This window comes from Thunnus thynnus, chromosome 12, assembly GCF_963924715.1.
Source record: "Thunnus thynnus chromosome 12, fThuThy2.1, whole genome shotgun sequence".
NCBI lineage: Eukaryota > Metazoa > Chordata > Actinopteri > Scombriformes > Scombridae > Thunnus > Thunnus thynnus.
The window spans coordinates 11371189-11394325 of record NC_089528.1 but is presented as its reverse complement, the minus strand read 5'-3'; the positions used below and the strand labels follow the sequence as shown (position 1 = coordinate 11394325).

The 23137-nt window shown below is 40.6% G+C and overlaps 3 protein-coding genes across 3 annotated transcripts; 1 reads left to right on the top strand and 2 right to left on the bottom strand.

Annotated features, from left to right (window-relative positions):
- Positions 1-568: 568 nt before the first annotated feature.
- LOC137193964 (cytochrome b-c1 complex subunit 6, mitochondrial-like) lies at positions 569-3474 on the bottom strand. The gene is made up of 4 exons (XM_067605449.1): positions 3305-3474; positions 2737-2811; positions 1097-1258; positions 569-984 (listed from the first exon to the last, which is right to left on the bottom strand). Exons 1-4 carry the CDS (start codon positions 3350-3352, stop codon positions 952-954), a joined length of 318 nt encoding a protein of 105 aa, XP_067461550.1. The 5' UTR covers positions 3353-3474; the 3' UTR covers positions 569-951.
- A 120-nt stretch (positions 3475-3594) lies between these two features.
- nsun4 (NOP2/Sun RNA methyltransferase 4) lies at positions 3595-9550 on the top strand. The gene is made up of 8 exons (XM_067605447.1): positions 3595-3736; positions 4255-4474; positions 5860-6031; positions 6420-6574; positions 6720-6880; positions 7013-7137; positions 7478-7610; positions 7795-9550. Exons 1-8 carry the CDS (start codon positions 3635-3637, stop codon positions 7936-7938), a joined length of 1212 nt encoding a protein of 403 aa, XP_067461548.1. The 5' UTR covers positions 3595-3634; the 3' UTR covers positions 7939-9550.
- Positions 9551-14735: 5185 nt separating this feature from the next.
- dmbx1a (diencephalon/mesencephalon homeobox 1a) lies at positions 14736-22898 on the bottom strand. The gene is made up of 5 exons (XM_067604639.1): positions 22627-22898; positions 18930-19097; positions 18287-18482; positions 17157-17559; positions 14736-17018 (listed from the first exon to the last, which is right to left on the bottom strand). Exons 2-5 carry the CDS (start codon positions 19079-19081, stop codon positions 16579-16581), a joined length of 1191 nt encoding a protein of 396 aa, XP_067460740.1. The 5' UTR covers positions 19082-19097; positions 22627-22898; the 3' UTR covers positions 14736-16578.
- Positions 22899-23137: the final 239 nt, after the last annotated feature.

Sequence of the window (23137 nt, the reverse complement as noted above, 5' to 3'; positions counted from 1 at the left end):
CAATGTCCAATATCTATTGCAAGCATCCATTCAATGTGAAGGAACTTTTGTCTTTTTGCCAGTGTACCTGGTGTGATGTTGACTTTGCATACAATACTCTATGGATCAAAAAATCTCTAATTTGGAGTCTTTTGTTTTAAGGTCTGTGAGGAAATATGATCAACAGTGAATCATCGTCTGAAATGGGCTGCAAGTCTTCTAATATTGCATGTCCCTTAAAGGGCTGTGCAATCACTTGTTTTTTCCATCTCCCCATATTATCAGGGTAAACAAGATGCAGATACTACAGTTAGATTTTAACGTGCAACAAATGCAAGTAAATGTGGCAGCACTAAAAGACTTCATGAGACACACAGGATTAGCAGTTTGATTTTGATGACTATCAGAATTATGCCATTTTAATTTTGTCCATATCATCCAACCCTACACTAATTTTTTCCTCACATTAGAAACAACAAATCGCAGCCCTCTGTGCTTTGGGAGCTTGGTAAAGTACACTGTGAATAAACTGTCACTTCTTGCACCATCGAAAAATCAAACAGATAAAAATGATACAACTCAGACAAACTGGAAACCAAAGAAAACTTTATTTTATGGTTCAAATGAAAAGTCTATGACCAAACCTGAGGTAATCTGTGTTAGTGGAGAAGCATACTTGTTGTAGTTATATAAACTGATCCCATTATGAGTGATAGTCTGAACCCTTTGTTTGCACAACCTTTAAAAGCTTGGATGCACCCATCACCCATACAAGCAGTGACTCACAATTTACAAACTGCTTAAGACCCTGTCTGGAAAGAGGTGGTATATGTTTAGTCCATGAACCCAAGAAAATTCATTTACATTAATACACAGAAGAACAATAAGACTTCAGAATTGTCCTAATTATTTTACAATTTTTGCAGTTAAATAGATACTACAGCTGCAAGTGGTGGGAACAGGGTGGGCAGGTCATTTCACGTTGTGGAACAGCTTGTGTGCTACCTATAAAGAGAAAAAAAGACAAGATTATTATCTGGAGACAAATGGAAGCACAAAAATGAGTCCTTGCATCACACACACACACACACACACACACACACACACACACACTTACACAATGGTCCCGTGCATGCAGGAAGTCAAACAGTTCTTCAGTGCAGTCCTCCTCAGTGTTGGACCTGGAGCCAACTCGGGCTTCACAGGCCTCCAGACGCTCCTTGTGGTGCACACAGTGTTCAGTCTGCTCACACTTGGCTCGTATTGTTTCTAGAGGGTCCTGAGGGGGACAAGAAGGAAATGTTGTATATTAAGGAAACTGGAGAAATGTCATGAATAATGCAACTTTTGTTTGTTACATAACATAACGAGTCAACTTGGCCAACACACACCTCTGATATATTAAAAAGGTAGAATATGTAACTTTTCTGCATTAAAATGTCTAAAAATGACTAGAACTGTTATTTAATGTTTCCAACAATGTTCAAACCCAGAGAAATCCGTAATTTTAATCAAGGTAACGGTCTGTTTAATTTGGTCACCTGTCAGTGTTGTGGTTGTCTGCCAGAACACTGTCATTAATTGACTTTTTATCCAGCTTTAAGTCACATTTTTTGCAATACACTTCTTGGTCATTTTTAACTATATCTTTTAACCAGATGAAGGATTTTAGACAACGTTAGTCTCGCAATACGAGAAAACTGGAGATCTCCACCTACCGAAGTCTGGGGATTTCTGAATGAATGGTAGTTGCTTGAACGGCGGTGAGAACAGCTACAAGGATACGTCTTACCAGAAATGATGCTCTTCCCCCATTCTCCTGTTGTGAACGCATGTCACCGCCCCAGTAACCTAACCCTAAAGACTTTGGATTGGCTCTGAAATGCGGGTTTTTGTTTTTTGAAACTCTAATTGTTTCCACCCAGTTTTAACAATGAAACCTTGGAGATTATCCTCAGTCTCTATGAGCAAAGTGTTTAGAGACTGACCTGTGAGTCTAAGCAAATGTTAGCGGCACCTTAGCTCATAGCCCCTCTGGACATCCTCTGTCCATCAAACAGGGTCAGAGAAACACTGATTTTTAATGTGAAACTGCTTTATTCAGTATTTTTACCAGTTTTAATTACCATGTCTGTGTGTTTTGGAGAGGAAAAGACCTCTGCGGATAATTCGGCTCCCAATAAAAACCTCCTGAATGATGAACACTGAAGGAATCCTGACCAGGAGAAGCTGACTGCAATGGTGGTTGTTCAACAATGCAGACAACTCCCATGATCCAACACCACTGACAATGCCATAAAATTTAAATTTTTGATATTGATTTGATTGAGAGACCCTTAGATATACAGAATCATGGCTGCTATTATTTTGGAATCAAACAGCTACAGTGACTTATTCACGGAAAACGGTTATGTTACTGTTACTGTTGTGTCCCATAGTGGTCTACAGACCTGAACCCTTGACTGTGAGCTCATGTCTTTGGCCCATATTGTGTACAACATGTCATACATATGCAGTGCTTATACAGCACATGTATGTATGGATTTGACTACTCACACAGACAGGTTTAACTGCACTTTTTCATTTTATTTAGCCAGTGTATGTCCTTAATCTGTCCATTACTTTATGTATGTGTCATTCAAGGTGACTGATGTCCATGATTTCAGATTTCATCTGCAAAAGCTTTGTATTTGACAGCAGGTGAATGCCTCATTTCTACACAAATAATATTCTTCAAATATATGAGGAACAACTTACCACCATGTCTTCTTCCTCTTCTTCTTCCTCCTCCTCTTCTTCTTCTTCTTCCTCCTCAGCAGGTGCATCTTCCTCCTGGTCAATGACAATAATATCAAAGACAGTTAGTTTGGTCTGAAAAATGGGAAGTTATTCAGGAAATAACAGTAATGACACAGCTAGACTACCAGTTTAATCCAGCACGTTTTAGATTTGAGTGGAATTTGTAATTTTGTGGCTGCTGTAAATTAATCAGGAAAATCAAAAGGAAATACATGTTTTACAGATTAACCTACATCATTAAATATAAAAGAAAAGAACAACATTAATCTTAGTGATTCATTGGTGGCCTGAATCAACCACAATAAAAGCCAGCTGGATATCCCTTAAAGACACAAAATTAGGCAAAGTCATTAAATATCAGCTGCCTCTAAATTTAATCAACATGTAATATCCAGTATCGATCGTTTTTAAAAAGACACACTCGTACGTTAACTGAGCTGAGCTGAGCTAACGACTGCGCAGAGTTGAGTAACTCGGCCAAACACAAAAGCGACCGTAAAGTAACATGATGCGTGTTTTTCTTTACCTCGTCGTCGGGGTCATCGTATGTGAGCATTTTCCTCTCGAAAACCATGATGACGGCTCTGAAATTCACCAAAAAAAAGCCTAACAGAGGACAGAAGTCCCAGCTCTAGCAGCACGGCTTCTCTTCGAGGACGTGAGGTCGGTCGGTCACACGCAGGAAACGACTAGAAAGATCACCGGATGAGCTCTCCTATTGGCTAAAATAGATTACTCAACTCACTGTGGTCCAATTAGCACCGTATATTCTGTGTTAGTCCCGCCCATCTACAGAACCAAGACATGCGGAACTTTTGTTTCAGCTGTCGGACCAAAAAAATTGTCGCACCACGGCATGATGGCTCTGCTAGTGGGCACCACACTTTCTTATCTTTTAAGAAAAGTGAAAGATTTAAGATGTTTAACGCCCAAACGACACCGAGTGAAAGAAAAATGGGTAAGTCCTCATCACAGGTATAGATAATACCTTTGATAATGGTCGTTATCAGTAGGAATTAGAGTCACTCAGAGGTGAAATAGACATTTATATTTGGAGTTGTCAACAATATGTCGCCACATAATAACACAGAATATATATTGCAAAGATTTTTTTTTAATTTTTACAAGATAGTTGTGTGTATACCTTGATGAATGAGGTTTAAAAAGAACAGGAGCGAGCACGATTTATGAAAATCGAGGACAGTTATTTTTATAATGAATGAAAATATCTGCAGTTGTGTCTTGTCAAGCTAAAAATAATCAGTAACTCAATGCATTCATCAAATTGTGGAATATAAAACACAAATTAACCTTGGTCTTACAATTTCACATGTCCAAACTCTACAGTATCAAAGCCTGGCCCTTATTCTGGGCACTTAACTTACACAATTAAACTCACACAGATAAATAAGATGACATCAAGGAAAGGAAGAGGAATTTAAACTGGCTGTTTTGACCTCCCTACCTTTCTGACAGGCTGCTACGCGTGCCAAACACCCTCCTACCAGTCTCGCCCTACAGCACTTTGATGCCACTTACAGTGTTCAGCTGGGGCAGCTCTGGCCATCAGTTCGAACAGCTTTGCTCTCTGAGAGAAAGTATGGAGCCCTGCTCAATCATTTCTCCTATGATGCTAATCTGGAAGACCTCCAAGCCCAAGGATGCAGAGACTTCATCACTGACACAGATACACAGGGTAGGTGTGCATTTCCGGTGTTAAACACACACAGTAGACCTGCTCATCAGTTTACTTTGGTAGAGAAAACTGTGTGTTTTTTAAGTTTTGATACTGAGAGCCCATAAATTTAGAGTTTTCTTCTTCACATTTACATTCACTGTGAATATTCTTGAATGACAGTATGGGGATGAGCATTTTATGGGTTCAGGTCAGATCAAGTCAAGTCAGTTTTATTTGTATAGCCCAATATCACAAATTTGCCTCAGGGGGCTTTGCAATCTGTACAGCAATACAACACTCCCTGTTCTTAGACCCTTGATTCGAATAAGGAGAAACTCCATAAAAAATTTGAAAAAAATTGGGATGGACAGACATGCAACAGATGTTGTGTGAATATACCAAGAAAGCAAAATTATAGAAATACAGCATGGAAAACAGGATGACAAAATTATAATGGATTTATAATATAAATTAAGAATGTGATCAAGAGGATGCCAAGCAACCTCAAAGTGCTGCTAAAACAAATAATACCTGAGCCATGTGACATCCATCACCATGGAGACCCTGGGAAGAGGACAGACTACACATGCACATGGGGGAGAGAGAGGCAGGACATCATTCACACAGGGGAGGGAGATACTTGAGATGAGGCTGAATCTCCTGCAGGATGAGGAACCAGATCCAAAAACTCTGGATATGGCACTGACAGCAAGGGAAGCAGAGCGGTCCTGGGATGGCCAATGGTCCAGCAAAGAGACGCTTGAGAGAAAAGAGAGGACAAGGAAGAGAAAATAGGGAGAGAGAGGGAGAAAAGGGAAAAGGAGGAGAGAGAGAGACAGAGAGAGAGGAGCACACAGCTCGGATGCTCATGTGCAAACAGAAGGTTAGAGAGATGCAATGGTTATCAGAACAGTTGTGATAATCAATAAGCTCATCAGCAGGAAAGACAATGTTTTTAATTAGTAGAGCTTGATAAATTCATTGAGACCTACCCCGGTAATATTGGATTTTTTTACAATTAATTTAAACTATGTAGTAGGTTGATTGACGTGTCAGTTATGGTCATTTGTTTGAGCTCCACGCAGAAACCTACCAGAAAGAAACTCTGACACTCACTCTACTCGCTAATGTTCTATCAAGCATGATACCCAGATCTTAAATGAACTTTTGAGTAAAACGGTATTTGTGTAGTTTTCAAGACAGAACACTGAAAAAAGCGTCATGACATGACGTGAATTAATCTGATGGCAGCCACTTTATTTGCATACAGTTGCTCTTATTTTGTGTGTTATGTTTTTGATTAAGCACAACTACTTCTTCTTTCTTCTTATCCTTTGCTCTGAGATTTCGGTGATCAATCTCCTCATACATTTTCAGCTCTATATTCTTCATCATTTCCGCAGCTCAGCTGTGCTCTGAGCAAGAACCAGAGGTGGGATTCCAGGAGGAGTCCAATGGTGTTTCTGTGAGGAAATCTGATGTTGTTGATCAGCAGTTATCACCTCTACATCTTAGCCCTAACATCAAGTGCTTAGTGTTTCCAAGAGGGAACATAACAAGATTCAAGCCTGCTAGGTGAGCTTATTTATCAGCTGTTAATTATGAAAAATCAGTTTAATATGTGTATTAACTGTCTCTGTTGATCAAAAATTTTAGCTGTCAGTTGTATCATTCAATCCAGAGAACATTGTCAAGATTAGCATAGTGGCCCTGTCATTTTGAACTTTTCACACATTCGTAGGTTGATCACCATATTTTCTGGAGTTTGTATAATGAGTTTTTTAATGGTTTAATACGCACAAGTAATTGAACAGTTTTTTGAGGGTGGGATTAGTTGTTCAGATTACCTGAAAATACGGCAATAAAAAACTGTTGACATACTATATTTGGAAAAGATAAATGCCAGCAATATTCCATCCGCCATTGCTGACAATGCAATCTCATACTCTCTTGTCCTCTCAAGACCAGACATGTGCGGGTTTTTGGGGTACTACCTGATGGATGCAGCTTCTGTGTTGCCTTGTCTTGCACTGGATGTTCAGGAGGGTCACAATGTGCTGGACCTCTGCGCTGCCCCAGGAGGGAAGACTCTGGCTTTACTTCAGACCCAAGTTATAGGTAAGAGGACTGTTCTCATCTTTCTGTTTTTTTTTTTTCTTTAGTTGGTCCAAAATGTTTCCTGCATATTTTTTGTTTGTCAGAATTTGTTCTGTTCCTCTCTCTGTTTGTTGTTAACCATCCACTGTTTGTGTGTATGCCAAAGGGTTCCTGTGTGTAAATGACGCCTCAGTGTCTCGGACAATGCGACTGAGAAAGGTCCTCCACAGCTATGTTCCCAAGCAGCTTTTGACCAATGAGAAGCTACGCATCACCTCCTTCGATGGCACCAAATGGGGGGAAATAGAAAGGAACACTTTTGACAGAGTAAGAAAATGTCATGTAATCGTTTTTATCCTTTCTCAGAAAAAATACAGATTGGCAGGGCCTGAATTGATCCCATGTTTATTCAAATACTATCACTTTGTCCACCTTCTCCTTTTTTTTCTCTGTGTTCAGGTCCTTGTTGATGTTCCCTGTACCACAGATCGACATTCACTCATAGAGGACGATAACAATATATTCAGTAAGAGCAGAACCGGCGAGAGACGAAGGCTCCCACAGCTACAGCTTGAGCTGCTGCTGTAAGTCCTACAGCATGAGTTTGACTATGATTTAGTAAAAATATGAATAGAGTGTGCATGTATGTTTTTACATGTTGTCACATCAATGTACAGTAAATACTCTTTCATACAGTCCACCAATGTCTTTTTAAAAGTTTTACTCTAAACCCACACACTCACCACCAAGTGAAACACATTAAGCACTTTGGGTTAATTCAGTCTGCTGATATCATACCATGTTGCTCATGTCCGATTTGTTGCACATTTTATGCAAAACCTGTTTCATCAAAGCAGTCCTCTTTAAAGTTGTAAGTGAGCAAGTGTTTTGTTAAGACAAAAAAACCCTCCTTTCATCTTGCAGGGCAGGAATCACAGCAGCATGTCCAGGTGGGGAGATCCTTTACTCCACCTGCACACTCTCTCAAAACCAGAACCAGAGCGTGGTTGAACAGGCTATCTACTTGGCTCGGGAGAACCACGGCATCCAACTTCAGGTCAGTGAGACACACACTGTCAGTATCAACAAGAAATGGAATAATTAGAAATGCACAGGAGAGTAGAGGAGGATGACCAGAATATTAAGAATTCCTGATGATGAACACGGGAACCCAAATCAAGTAATTTGACCTTTTTGTCTACTTTCTGTTTGTCCCCCTTCCTAATCAAATCCACCTCCAGGTTGTGGATCTGCGACCCCTCACACACATGTTTAGGAAAACCTTTCACTTTGCTCCTGACCTCCATGTGGGTGAGATGGTCATCCCACATTTAGCAGCTAACTTTGGACCCATCTATATGTGCAAGCTGAGGAGGCTGACGTAGACCGTGGACCGTTGGACAGATTTACCTGCAAGCTTGTGGACATTTGAACCATTGTGTTATCACCGTACGGACCACTGAAGCCATCCTAATTCTGCTGTCAGACTCAGACTCCTCTGGATGTACATACTGTACCTGTTAGAGCACAATTGATGGACTGGACTGCATTTGGTTTAATGCCGACTTATCTAAACTTTAGAATATATGAAGTATCTAGTTCATGGACCTGGCTTGTGTCATGTCATGACAGTGCTGAATTACAGGTTGTTATGGAGACTTTTTAAAATCAGTTAAAACTCTCAAATGAGACAATTTATCGGCTGTGCAAGTGATTGAAAGTCTGTGTATTTTAATTGCAGTTTTATTTTTGCCCTATAGGTGGCAACAGTAGATTAAAGATTAAAAGAGTCCTGTATATTCCATACCCACTAGAGGACACTAATGATATATCCGTAAAGGTTATATGTCGACAGGGACTCCAGTATGTATGTCCTCCTGCACTGTGTCAGATGGATAAAGATAAATATGTGCTTTCAGGTTGGGGAATCACATTACTGAGACACAAAATTTCCATCAGAATTACCAGCTCTCTTTAGCCCTCCAATGAAAATGGGTTGGTTATTCATCAGGTTTGATGGCTTTGCCTAATAATGCGATATGTGCGTATGCGGCAGGAGGACATAATGAGCAGGCAGGTAATGACTTATTTGACCATTTGCCTTCTCACATCTGAATCTGTGCAACTTTCATTATGATAGCTGGATTGACTCCGTTTTTGCATTGACATCACTCAGAGGTGAAATGTTTTCTCTTATTGTAACCTAATGTGAGCAGAGAGGTGCCTCTTTTTCCATCACACCGCCGATGACCCTTTATGTTGTCCTGGCCAGGCAATGTAGCGTGAAAAAGGTGTGTATGTGTGTGTCTAACGAGTGGGGCATGCGAGAGTGTCATCCACATCCCACTGTCATTAAGCTGCTCCAAGTGTAGGAGAGGACTCCCATCCCTGTGCAGGGATGGACGGCAGCCATGCGGCTCCCAGATGAACATTAAAGAGGCAGCAGAGAGCTAAAATGGGACGTCTCGCCCTGTTTTGCCCCTCCGCTTTTTTATTCCACAGATGAGTGCAGATAATTTTCTGTGCGATTGTGAGTGATTACTGTATTACTGCGGTAAAAGGGGGATGTATCGGGGAATGCAGAGGGAATTAATGACACATAAAAACTATTTTTGTATTGACTGCTTTCGTCTCCAGGGCCCTGAATGCCTGTTCGCATATCTTGTGATTACCTAAACGTATTGTAAATATGTGTTTCCTATGGGCTCTTACATAAATTTACATGTTTTAACACTCAGGAGACGGCAGACTGTTAGAGATGAGTTACTCTCTATTCTGCCCGTCTATAGACTCGACTGGCTGGCTGCTTTATTATTGAATTAGCCAATGAAGCGCTGTGCATTGTGTCCCTGTGTGTAAGCCTGTGTTAGGCAGACATATGCTGTGTATTAGAAAGATGAATATTATGGATTTAACTACACAACCATGTTTCTGTTAGGTTTTCAGATACAATTTAAATGTTACATTTTTGTCAATAAACATGCAAAACACTCTTAATAGTCTTATGTTTTCACCCTGTGCCACACAAGCTACTGAATGAATGAGCTGCTACCCATTAGATTAAGTAATGAAAGTCATATATTAAAACTGAGAACCTGCAGTAGGCTATCAAAATGACAGAGGGGGAAACTTAAACCTGTTAATAGGAACATGTCTCAGGTTCATCTTAATGGGTTGATTACCTTCCACTGCTGATGATAAGAATCTAATTTTATGTCTTCAACAGTGACAGTTGTTGAAGCTGAGCGTTAAGGTGTCTTTACATTCAGTAAAAACAAGGGACCAAGTTTGTAGTCGTGCCAGCTTGTAGTTGTAGTCCAGATTGTGTATTTAAAGCAGATGCTGCTGTTCCTGCTGTGGTGTTTTCCAGCCCAGAGGTGAAGATCAGAAGTGTGTCTGGGTTGGCGGTGGGAGAGAGGATTTCACCAATGGGGGTCTTTGTCGCAGATGCACTGTGTAGACTGAGCCCAGCAGAATGCGCTGTCTGCTGTAAGCAGCCACAGGGCGGATAGAAAATGCCGTTTTTCTATCTTCACCATTCATTCCTGAAACTAATTTGTGGTTACCTTTGCGTCCTGTTGTCTTTTAACATAAGCAGAGAGATTTCTCATTTGTTAAATTGTTTTTTTTTTTTTCATGGAAACGTTAAGTAATGCCAGACTGAGGAGCTGGAGAGTGAAAGGTAACATTATACTTGCAAAGGTTTCCTCCTTCCTTTCTCCTTCGTTCTCTTTGGTTTTCAGCTCATGTAATGTGGGGGGAAAAGGGAGAAATGTGTAGTAGGAGCTCGTTTTGAGGCCATCATCATGCATGGATGATTTTCCAGGAAATTGTAATAAAACAGTATATCTACTAGCACATCATAGATTTTCTATCTTACCTGCATGTCATAAAGTCCTCTGGAGGCCTTTGGACATTATTGTGCTTTTTCTATTTCAGATTTTTTTTCACATACTGTATAAACCATTCTGTGTTTTGGTAAAATGACCATATACACTGTGAGCCAGTATAGATTTGAGAGATTTTTGCCATACTTTTTATACTGAGGTTCTTTGAATAATTCTGGTAGTAGGAGGACATTGTTGGCTATGCTGTATATCAATTAGAAGGACTTTTACGAGATTTTTGCATTAAGATGATGATGTAGCTTTATTTTTCAGGTATTTAATTTGCAATATTACTTATTCCTTTCTGGTTATTTTTTCTCCTTAAACTGTTTCTAAATTGATTTTCCTGAAAATCTATTATAATAGTATCTTGATATAAAATTGCCTATACTGTGATAGAGGATTTTACCCACAAACCCATTCCCACACACCCTTGTGTGTTTTTTATATTTCGGGTTGGATAGGTTGGAGAAGAAACAGTACATTATTATTATAATCCCAACTTGCTTTTTTGTAACATTTGATCATGTCACGTGAGATACTTACTTGCAGTTTCTGTTACAGCAAAGTGCAGGAAGTGTTTTCCTCCTCATCTAACGACCATCCTTCAAATTACTTCAAATAAGCTTCATATAGCAGATGTGTTTTTCAATGTGTGATCTAAGCATTTCACCGACAGACTTGATACTCCGTGAAGTGGCTGAGAGCACTCCCGTTTGGTTCAGTGAGGCCCACATTGGAAATGCAACCGTAGGTTTAGGCTGCAGCCAGATTAAGAAGAGAGAGAATGGGGGTTTTCTTCTCTCTAAGAAGATTACCCGGGGAGGGGCGAGATGGCAGTCAGAGTGTTTAAGAAAAAAAGGACAAGAAGAAAATGGAAGATGAAGTGGAACTAAAGGAGGGTGGCCCAGGATACACAGTTTAGCCACCTGTTGTCTGCCTCTTGATATCATTCCTTTCTTTCTTCTTTCTTCATCTATCTTTATTCTGTCTCCTGCACCATTAAATAATTATGAATTATTAATTAAGATAAAAGCCAGAGTTTTAAAAAACCAAAGGATCAAAGTGTGTAAAAAGTTTTACATCTTCAAGCATCATGTATGTATGAGTTGAATTTCCTTGAGCATTTTGTGTTTTCAAGCGAGTTTTTGCTTTTTTTGCATGTCTATGTGCAGCTGTGAGCCGGATTGTACTTTGCGTCCCTCTCCCTTAAGTTCCTGCTGGTGGTTTCCAGGAGGGCTTTGATGTGTATCTGGGCAATGCACTATTAGAGGGATTTCCCTGGGCCTGACAGCTCAGAGAATATGCGGCAAAATGGCAATGCCAGTGGGCTAAAAGAATGCTGGAAACAGGATTAGGATCATATTCTGGCAGACCCTGTCACCTCCTCAATGGGCCGAGGTTTCTAACGCTGGCACTTTTCATTCTCGCCATGGTTAAAACCTTTAAGAGAACCATGGAGAGGAGGGAGAAAAGAGCACTGATTGAATGGTACACTGTGATTTTTGTATGGGGGGCTTGCTCCGGCGGGCTGTGTGTGTGTGTGAGAGAGAGAGAGAAAGGGAGTCAAAGCAAGAGATACAGCAAACCGGTGGGCCTGTGTGGGTCAGACACAAAACTCTCTTGTTTCCAAATATGTAAAGCCTTACTTTCTATCGCAGTCTTAACTCTACCATGTTCTGAAGTATTTCTGTGTTACGCTATTCTCATAAAGTATTTTTATAGAGGAAAAATGCACCACTCACCCAGTATCAGACTTAGCTGAGGTGTTGGAGCTAAAAAAAATATCAAACTGAATGAAAAAAGCATCTGTGTACTCAAATATGTGCAAGAATCTTTTTAATTAGCAAGCTTTCAGTCAGAGACCTTCTGCAAGGCATGAACAGGTAGCAAGTGAATGCAGCAGTATAAAAGGCTGAGGGAACGTTGCTTGATTGGCCTTAATGCAGAACACTTGTGTCAATCAGATGAACTTGTGTGGCTAAACATCAAGGGAGTTGTAGTCCTGAATATATTGGACTACAAGTTAAAGACACAGTGTCTATGGAGATGGTCAAGAAAACACTAAGCAAATTGAATTTACAAAATTTACAATATACACAACAAAATACAATAAGGAACAGTAGAGATAAATGCTATGTAAACATCAGACTACAACCATCATATAGAACATATAGAATCTATTATAATTTATTCAACACACTGTCAAAACCCTCATTTAGACCCAGTGGGTGCAGTGCTCCAAAGGATCAGATCCAAAACAGCTCTCTCTAGCATAACCTCCTGTCAACCCATGTGATAAAATCTATGTTGGTAAAACTATTCATCCCCTTAAGCAAAGAATTAGTGAACAAAAAAGTTCCATAAGACGTAAAGATATGAACTATTCCATAGTCTGTCACTTTAATAACCACTCACATCCCATTTCCTCCCTTAGGTTCCAGGGCATAGAGCAGATTGCTCTTCATAGAGGGGGTGATGTTGACAGGAGACATTAAGGCTAATAAAGCAATGTTCCCTCAGCCTTTTATACTGCTGCATTCACTTGCTACCTGTTCATACCTTGAAGAAGGTCTCTGACCAAAAGCTCACTAATGAAAAAGAGACTTGCACATATTTCAGTGTGCGGATGCTTTTTTCATTTAGTATCGTAAAGTACTTTTATGACATCTAAAATCATAAAGTTGAAACATCTGACGTTAAAGTACTGGGTTCATGTCTTCATATCATTACCACAATTTCTTGAGCAATGGATTTTTTCAAATCTTACAAACGCTCACTTACACACAAATCAAACAAATACACACATCATCACTCGCTTAAAGGAAAGTAGATGGAGATACATGTGTGTGCTTATAAATAGGCAGTTATGGGTTTAGTGGTGAATATACAGCCCTGAGTGTTAGAGATGGAAGCACCTGATCCAGCATCAAGGGCTCAACACACTTGACCCTGCAGCAGTACAATCTAGCAATCCCTGTTCAACCCCCAGGCACGTGCGTGTGTGTGTGTATGTGTGTATGTGTGTGTTTGGGGGATGGGTGTTAAGAAAAGAGAGAACATTTGGAACAAGAGTATTGTGTTATGTTCTCCGGTCTGGAGTCCCGTGGGAGAAAATCCTGCCGTGTACCTGGACAGGTTCCTACCCTGGATAACAAGGACATTCACTTCTGCTGCATATCCACACCACAATCTTATCAGTCATATAATCAGGATGCCCTTGGCCGAGGACACACACATGTATGTGGTGTAATAAAACACAACAAGGTTAGGGTGAAGTGTTACACCCACATTAACGCTGCTAATCTGGTGAGATCATTATCCCCTTCTATCCCAGTTTTGCATAGTGGCCATTCATAACGGTCAGAAAAATTGCTCAATGCAACACCCAAGGTGCAGCTGTTATTTACACACACTGGGAAGAAAATATATTTTCAAGGCCGATTCAATTAACAGCAGAGCAATGTCACACAGTTCTTACAGTGCATGTTAAGTTTACTGCGGGAAGAGCAAGGGCACATTTTGCAGGAAGTGGCAGAGATGCCCAGTTCCCCTGCATGTGTTTGTGTGTGTGTGTGTGTGTGTGTGTGTGTGTGTGACTCTACCAGCAGGATTGGGTGGGGGTCTGTGCGTTTTGACAAACCATGCTGTTAAAGACATAATAGCAGCATAATCACCGCCCCAGGCTGTCATTCTTCAGGATAATGGGCTGCTTATTCATTGGGGATGGCTTATGTCTCCACACAGCTTTTTATTTTTCAGATTTTTCAGATTATTATTTTTTTTCTGTCTCTTGTGCTCACATACTCTTTGTGTCTCTGCAGATACTTAAACACTTTATTTTTTTTTATTGTTCTCTTAATTTGACCTTCTTTCCACCCTTTCATTGTCTTTATGCTTTTCTTCAGCTTGTCGTGTCTTTTCTTCTCATCACCACGCATCTTTTCAGTGTTTCTCTGAGACTTAGAAAATCTGAATTGATGTCACACTAAATATATAACATTTCTACAGCAGCATTTGTCAGTGAAGGAATTACAACCACCTTCCTCACAGAGTTGTTTTTGGGATCTTCTTAGATTGATAGACCTTTGACCTAACTTAATTATTAAAAGGCAGATCAACAACAACACCAACAATTCTGAAGTCATATCTAATTAATTCCTGAACAAATGCTGTTAGATGATAGATATTGACTGCAGGACACCATCCTTATCAATATTTGGCCATTACCATCTTTGTAAAAAATTAATATTTACATATTCAGCAGAGATAGACAACTCTTCATTATAAAGATCTTCAAGCAATGTTTTTATTTGTGATTATTTTACAACAACACTAGTTCAAGTCTACATTGTTAGGTAGGGAGGAGTAAAGGAAACAACACTGCTGACGGTCCAATCACTCTCTCTTCCAGCTTAATAAATCTATCTACCACTGGACCAAGTAGTTTGACAGAGACAGTGGGGCGAACAGCATTAGCAACAGCAGAACAACAGAATTCAAATAGTCAAGACAGCGGTACACAGAGGACTCGGCTCAATTATTCAATGAAATCTTTTCACTTTCTTTGACTTCAGGCTTTTCTGTCTGGATTGCAAAATGGACTGCAAAATATAGCAGTTGGAGTTGGCAGTTTTCATAGCAATCCATATTTGTTCCATTGCTTCATTCTAGTCAACTCCAGAGAAGGAACTGAACACGTTTAAAATATTAATTCAACACAGGATCGCTACATAGACAACCAAGAGGGGGGGGGGGTAGAAAGGGCTGCCGGTGAGCTCAGCAAATACAATCTTACAATCTGACAGCTAAAGGAATTTTATCTGAGACCATTATCAATTATACAACATAATAGGAACTTTACAATTACCTTACCAGTAAACATTAATAGATAGACTTTTTTGTATTTTACATATTAAAATAATGTGCATTTTTTTTCATATCTTCCAGAACACATGAACAGAAAAACATCAGAGACTTGTGTGATTCTTCTCATCAAGTGCTAACAGTCGGTGTGACTTTCAATGAAAAGCCGCATGTTTCCTCAAGAGAATATTAAGGCTAAAACTGCTAGAATAATAACATCCAAATTTGTTTACCACATCAGTTTATATTCACTTTTTATAAGAAAAACTGATCAACTCATCATAAAGTGATATCAATCATGTGGCTACCTTAATTGACCATTTTAGTGTACAGACCTTTTTGAATTGTTAAAGGTGGTCTTAAATGGTATGCATGTTCATAATTGCATTTGCCCCCACTCTCTCAGCCCAGGGCAAAATGTAATTAAAAGCTTTGAGAATTTAGTCACTGAAATCATTTTCTCATTGTCAAGCCAGCCTCTGTAAAAGTGCCATATCACTGGCCATTAAACTGGTAAATTAGTCACTTTTAATTATGCTGTTGAGGACAACATGGCTTGAGTTTATTTTTATTTATGTGCTGTTATGTAGTACATGCTAAGTACATAACCACGTAGCTTAATTGAAATGTCAATGGTCCTGTGACAGAAATGGTTTCTTTGCTGCACAAGCAATGCCTTTTTCCTCCTGGCCGACGAAGCCTAGTTCCTCCGAAAGTGCCTCATTTATTCACATTATCCTTGTAAACATTATTTGCATTGTCTTTAAACTGAGTGCCTCCATCGTCAGCTGTGCACATCATTTTCAGTGATACTTTTTACTTTTTTTTTTAGATGTTAAAAAGGTCCAGCATTACATGTCTGTTGGAAACATCCTATATTTTTGTGTGTCAGAAATACGTTCAGTGTCCTTTTAGTCGGGACATTTGCCTTATTCGTCACTTCTTATTCTTGCAAAGTTCAGTATCTTGATGGTTTTCTTTTCCTGGGGTCATACTGCTGGACCTTGAGCTGCAACAGAAGCTAAGAGGAGTTAAACAAGCTGTAGAAGTGTGGTCTGTCTCAAAAGGCTGTGTTATGGAGTTCTGTAGGTCCGGTGCATGCTGGCATGTTTTATTTTTGGACATGTCTGCATGCCCTGTGCCCGTCTACTCAAGAAGGGGTCAGTATATGGCTCCTAACTATCACAGTCACACAGACACAGGAGTAGGATGGGGTGATGTGTAAGCCGAGGTTCTGGCCTAGATTTCATTGTCCTCCGTACAATCTCGATCTCAGTTAGACATTGTGTCCAGTCCCAGTGAGGCAGCGTGCTGTTTGGCCCTCAGACGCAGGTTCTCGATGCTGGTGGTCTTGCTGTTGTGGCTTGTGAGGCCACTTGCAGCCGATGCCTGTAGCAGCGGGCTGTTCCACACCTGCTGGGCATGATGAGACAGGGACTGGTAGTAAGACTGGCAGGGCAGAGAGCCCAGCGGCGCAGGGGGCATGTTAACATTCATTCCCAAGTAGGGGAGTGAAGATGGGGCAGCGAGGTCAAAAGCAGGGTAGTGCACCAGGTTGTTGGTGGCAGCCATGTGCTGGCGGAACTGCTCCTGCAGACGAAACAGGCTGAGCGGGGAGGAAGAGTAAGAGTGGCTCTGAGAGAGAGGGCCGCTGCTGGTCAGGCCGCTGCTGGAGGAGGAGGGGGTCACCGACGGAGAGACCAGGGGAGAGTCTGGACAGACAGAAGACGGGATTAGTGAAGTTTTGATCAGTGTATACAGTTAATTAGTCAACTGATGAGCATGAGGGGTGGTCATGAAATGAGTGTTGCTCCATGTCAGAATAAAAATCAAGTATCCTACATGCTTACCTGGTTTAGGGCTGAGTCTTTTGCAAGCCGGGGAGACGTCTCCAGGTGTCACCGCTCTCTCACACTTCATCTCCTCTCTCTGAGATTTACTCTCGTCCTCCTTGTCTGTGGCATTATCCTCCGTCGCTGACTCGCTGCCAGAGTGTTCTGCTGACGTGACATTCAGCTCCATGTCCAGCGGCACAGGACGAACCACAGGACCTTCTGTCTCCAGAGAAGAGGATGAGGATGAGGAGGAGGATGGGGGAGGCAGCTGTGTGTCAGGAAGGATGGTGGTGGAGGGAGATGCATCCTCCTTCTCAGCTCCTCCTTCCCCTGATGCCTCCTTCTGCTTCTGAAGCTGTTCCTTCTGGAGGCTGCGCTGCTTCTTACGGAACTTGGCTCTGCGGTTCTTGAACCAAACCTGATGGGGAGAGGAAGATGGTCATGAAGTAAAACAGACAATGATGATGATCAACACTGTGTCGGGGACTTCAGTGAACCCAGATGATTGATTTTGGTGAATGCCAAATGTTTGACTAGTGCATAAAAAAGCCAATACAACAATATGCAAATGCCAGCAATAACATGCATGTCTACAAGACTAACAGCAGTAAGCTGGAGTTTAAGAACAAAATATAATGACAAATTATCATGAGATTCAGTTGACCAACCTACATTATTTTGTGCAAGTGTAAGTAGAAAATTGTACTGTGTGCAAACAAGGCATAATGATTATTATCTATAATATGATTTTTTATTTTAATGCACACAGCATCATTGTTTTCATGAGTTTTTATGACCATAGCAGACAATTTAAAATAAATTAAAATGTCTCTTTGTTCTTTTTCTACTATTTTGATTCATGTTAGTTCTTTATACCCCAAAAATAAATGTTCATTTATTTATAGAACAGTGATTTTTTTTAAAAAACGTTTTTAAAAAAACTTGTAGGATAAATACCTCATAAAACTCCCTATAAGATTATTACAGGACACTGGATGTAATTTCACAGAAATATTACAAGGGACACACCTATAATAAAGTCACAATCATCTAAAACTTCTCCTAATTCACTATTTAGCTCTACAATCACACCAGCCCATATCTGAATATATTATATTATATTATCTTCGTTTGGTCATTCCTACCTGCACGCGGGCCTCGGGCAGGTTGGTGCACATAGCCAGCCGCTCCCTCATCACCACATCCGGGTAGTGGGTCTTCTGGAAAGTCTTCTCCAGCGCTTCCAGCTGCTGTGCCGTGAAGGCCGTGCGGCTCCGGCGCTGTTTGCGGTGCTGAGAGCCGTAGCGAGCCTCCAGGATGATGTCTTGAAATGCGCAGCCGTTGGAAGAGAAAACACACGGCAAGTTTTATTGTACTGGACATGATGAGATTATGAAACGTCTTTCTCTTTTTTTAATCGCGTGAATGTCAACTGCAGTGTTTTCAAATACCAAAATTGGTTATTATAAAAAAAAAAAAAAACATCTAACACGCAATTATTCAAAACTAAATATTGGCAGCAGATTGGCTTCAAGACAATTTAGTGGCCTCAAACATCAATTGTGTAGATAGGCTACTCAAACCTGTTCAAATTCACCTGTCCATCATTTAATTAAACTGCCAAAGCAAGAAATTACCAAAAAAGAAAATTGCTGCAATACGAGATTATCTGACAAAAAAGTTTAGCCTCATGAAATATGTGCTGTGTGTGTGTGTGTGTGTGTGTGTGTGTGTGTGTGTGTGTGTGTGTGTGTGTGTGTGTGTGTGTGAGCGTGCACTCAATTACCAGCTAGTCTCTCGGCCAATGTGAGCGCGTGCACGGACGGCCGGTAGTCGGGCGCGTGCTGCGCCTGTTGCGCGGCCTGCTGGTGCAGGTTGTACATGGCGCTCAGGGAGTTCATGGCGTGCAGAGAGTAGCCGTTCACCCCGTAGTGCTGCATGGTGAGAGGTCGCTACCTGCGGAGCGGAAGAGAGGATTCGAGGGTTCAGAGTTTTACTCAAGGACATTTTGACATTAAGGGCACGTGGCTGCTGATGGACACCCTGTGACTGTTAAATATGTCAAACCAACCCTATAGTTTAATAAGAATAACACATCAGAAACATCTATTTCCGGGCAATCCAGTATTATGACATTCATGAGCCTTTCATTAGTAAATGACAGCAGGCCCACGCGCTCAAGGGCCAATAGATTTTAATGTGCGGTACTCAGACAAACGTGTTATCCATTAACATCCAATTATCACTCTGTTCATTCCATTAATTATACAAAAGACTTTTAATTGGGGTAATTATCACTCGTTCCCGTAATGAACCGTGACGGAAGCCTTATTCATGAATGTATTCACTACTTTTCTGTGATCCCGGAGAAGCCAAATCCCCATTGAAAACGTTGCTTTGACAGATCAAGGCATTGATGAGATGTGTTGGAAAATGATATAAGCAGATTTGTTCCGGGTCTCGGTGACAAACCTGAAACCAGATAGCTGGATTATTTTAAATAGGCTGATTACTGAAATGCTTTTCTTGGTGGTCTTAATTTTAGTGACTTACTCTTCTTTCTTAAATTTTATTTTATAGCAACATTTAACACCAAAGCTCGCGATTTATTTTGGGCAACTTTATGTTATTTATAATTAACAGGAGGCATATTTATATTTCCAGCTGTTATTCAATATTATTATATTGATAGGAACAGATTAAACATCCATGTAAGAGTCTTTCACAAGGCAGCAATTTCCCAAACTCTATTTTGTGGTTCTCCTTCACGACCAAGATTTTCATAGATGAAACGCTTGAGGACACGATTAGATATGTATTAGTGCGGAGGAGGCTGATAGGAGGGGATATCTCGGAGGCCCAAGCAGTTATTATAACTATTAGGCTACAGAAAGACCACAGGGAAAAGATATAAATCTTTCTGCTGTGTGACAGGTACACTATCCTGGGAGCTGGTTACATTTTTGGACTCGAAAATATTTTAGATAAAACTTTAAGTTTATCCTTTTACCAATTCCGTTATTGTTTTATTAATTTTGATTACTTTACATTATCAGTGTGCTTATAAATGTCACCAAATTCATTATAAATATTTGGTTCTAGATCATTTATAACCGCTTTAGATGTACACATGTCCTGAAACAATGCATTATATTGGTTTTAGTTTTAGTCTTAATCGATCGATAAGTAGATATTTCTTAAAACAATAAAATGTTAATTGTAAGCGAAGCATTGAATTTCAGTATTTATCGAGTAATTTACCACCACAAACAATAATAATTGTAGTAACAATAATCATTTTAAATTTGTGGTCATTATTATCAATAATTAATGGACTCATGTAGGCCAAAGGCTACTGGAAACCATAACTTTTACCAAACAGAGAGGACTGGGTGGTCGTTCCCGTGAAAACACTGATTTTTCTGCCCATTTCTCAGATTTTCAGTGCGTGTGTGTGTGTGTGTGTGTGAGAGAGAGAGAGAGAGAGAGAGAGAGAGAGAGAGTGTGTGTGTGTGTGTGTGTGTGTGTGTGTGTGTGTGTGTGTGTGTGTGTGTGTGTGTGTGTGATGCCCGCAGTGCCCATTCCCAGCCTATTAAGTGGCTGCGGCGGCTGATGAATGTGATCAGAGGGCAGTGGGGAATAGTTTAATTCGCCGGGACAGAAGGTGCTTCGCTAAACATTTACTTTACTCCCCCAAGTATTTGAGTTGAATGGGCCCCCCTCCCAGTATCCCCCCTCCCCCTCCCCTCTCTGGCGGCCTCTTATCCCATCGCCCCGGGGCAACGTTTTGGCTGAGATGTATGGCTTCTCCGCGGGTAAAAATATGCATGTTGATCCCCATTTGGCTCCCCGTCTAATGGAAGTGCAAATAGGTTTCGACTGCGAGGCCCTCCATTTATCATCAACGCTGACACGGACGGACGTACAGTGGGACTGGGTGGTTAGCTCTGAGTTGGAGTTCCCGCGTGTGCGTGCGTACGTGCATGCGTGCAAGAGCGTGCGGGCACGTGTGCGTGCGTGAGTGTTCAAGTAATAGACCCACGATCTTTTTTTTCTTTTCTTCATGTTATCTCTGAAATTTAAAGTGTGAATTTAAATCGGATTAAGCTTCGAATCGCAGACAAGTTCTGTGGGAAATAAATGCATCATATTGGCCATGATATAAACGTTATTTTTTTAAATGTAGGCCTACAGATTTTTGCCTGTCTGCAAGTATTGGTGAGGGACTAAAATGTTTGCATTGATTTTAATCTCACTTGTACACATGGACATTTTCCCCACGCAATATAGCTGCAAAGAAAAATATCTTTGGCCTTTTTTTTAAGGATGTTTGCCTCCTGTTATTGTTTTTGTAAACTTTCCAGCTTGTAAGCCTACCTTCTCATGATCACCTACCTTTTAATTTACCACTACATGTCTGGTTATAGCCTGTATCCTCCTACCCATATCAAATTCAGCACAATAGCTCATCACTGTGAGCCTGTCAGTGCTGTTATTGTCATTCATAAGCCTCTCTCTGCTCCAGGCGCTGGGCCCTCCTGGCAGCCCTGCTCAATGCTTCGATTATCAAACCGTCATTATGTAAATTGGCATGTACAGTGCAACTCTTTGATCTGACTAAATTAGGAAAAATGTTATTTGATAACAGCCCTCAGGGGCACGAGTCGACCCGACAATCTGCTCTTTGCTGTGTCACTAGTGTAAACTGTCAGAGGGCGAGGACCATCTTTGATTTTCTCTCTGAGCTGTTATTATGAAGGATATTTGTTATGCAGAGGCCAGATTGAAATTTAAAGGTATTTTAATGTATGATAATTTATTGTCAGCATTTATCAAGTCTATTAAACCGTTTTAAGATCCAAATATTACGATGACTAATTCTGTAACAGAAATCGACAGAACAGAGACATTTAAAACAGGAGAAAAACGTAGGCTATATCACCATGTTTGTGCAGCTGTACATTTGATTCAATATTAATTTAGAGTAGAATTTAGAGACTTTTTAATCATGAACTCCAAAGAGTTCCCTTTCAGAAGAGACCGGGGTCATGTGTGTGAAACGGAACCCTTTTATTTTGGGTAAGAGTATTAATTGGCTAATCGTAAATTTAATTTTTTGTCCCTTAATTTTGTAACTTAGTAATATTTGTGGTGCGACCGTTAGAAACGTTAGATCTCACGTGAGGATATATTTTTGGGGTTTTACACAGAAGGTTTAAAAATTTATCATAAAAAAAGATATTTCCAACCGAAAACTGCTTTCGTCCTCACTAAATAAAGATTGAAATATAAATATAATATAGTGGGATATATGTAGCCTGTTTCTTGTTCGCTTTACACAGTAGGCTGTGTAAACATAATAAACTTAATTCAACTTTACTTGAATTATGGACATGAGACTGATAAAATGGGAACATGCACGGAAAAACATTACAACCAATATGTTTAACAGAATGAACAGATACCAAAAAAAAAAAGTTTTTACCTCTTCAAGAGACAGTCGTCTTTTCTGCACAGAGTCTAAGGTCCTGAACTTCTTCAGTCTTCAGGTTTCTCTTCTGCTCTTTCAGCTGCTGTTTGTTGCTTCCTAGAGCCCAACTTGTTCCGTCTTTTTGTCCGGCAGTGAGATAAGAAGTCGGGTAATGAAAAAAGTCATCCAGTCTGTTGCTTCACTCCAGGTCCGTCCGCTCGCGCTCCTGCTGCACACAGCTCTCCTCTGCGCGTGGTGAGTTCTCCGCGTCTCGCGCTGAAGTGGGAAGCCGCCATCTGCTGGAGCGCGAGAGCCCGGAGGAGGGATTTTAAGGAGAGCTTCGCGGGGGTCATGCTAGCTTTCTATTGGCTCTCCTTAATGTCAGTCAAGTAAATAAAGATAGTTGATCGTCCAGCTGCAGACTTCGCTGCGCTGACTTCTGGAGTTATTTTCAAATGTGATCAATTTAAGCACATTATGTCCGCTGAATCCCTCCGTGTCTGTCTGCACGTGTGTTTGTTTTTGT

Excerpts from the sequence above, each read along its gene's own strand:
- LOC137193964 (XM_067605449.1), bottom strand. The coding sequence starts at position 3,352 with ATGGTTTTCGAGAGGAAAATGCTCACATACGATGACCCCGACGACGAG. Across the intron at positions 2,812-3,304 it reads ACGATGACCCCGACGACGAG|GAGGAAGATGCACCTGCTGA; the intron begins GTAAAGAAAAAC and ends GTCATTGACCAG. Across the intron at positions 985-1,096 it reads TGCATGCACGGGACCATTGT|GTAGCACACAAGCTGTTCCA; the intron begins GTAAGTGTGTGT and ends TTCTCTTTATAG.
- nsun4 (XM_067605447.1), top strand. The coding sequence starts at position 3,635 with ATGATGGCTCTGCTAGTGGGCACCACACTTTCTTATCTTTTAAGAAAA. Across the intron at positions 4,475-5,859 it reads CACTGACACAGATACACAGG|CTCAGCTGTGCTCTGAGCAA; the intron begins GTAGGTGTGCAT and ends TCATTTCCGCAG. Across the intron at positions 6,575-6,719 it reads ACTTCAGACCCAAGTTATAG|GGTTCCTGTGTGTAAATGAC; the intron begins GTAAGAGGACTG and ends TGTATGCCAAAG.
- dmbx1a (XM_067604639.1), bottom strand. The coding sequence starts at position 19,081 with ATGCAGCACTACGGGGTGAACGGCTACTCTCTGCACGCCATGAACTCC. Across the intron at positions 18,483-18,929 it reads ACATTGGCCGAGAGACTAGC|CGGCTGCGCATTTCAAGACA; the intron begins TGGTAATTGAGT and ends TTTCTCTTCCAA. Across the intron at positions 17,560-18,286 it reads TGCCCGAGGCCCGCGTGCAG|GTTTGGTTCAAGAACCGCAG; the intron begins GTAGGAATGACC and ends TCTCCCCATCAG.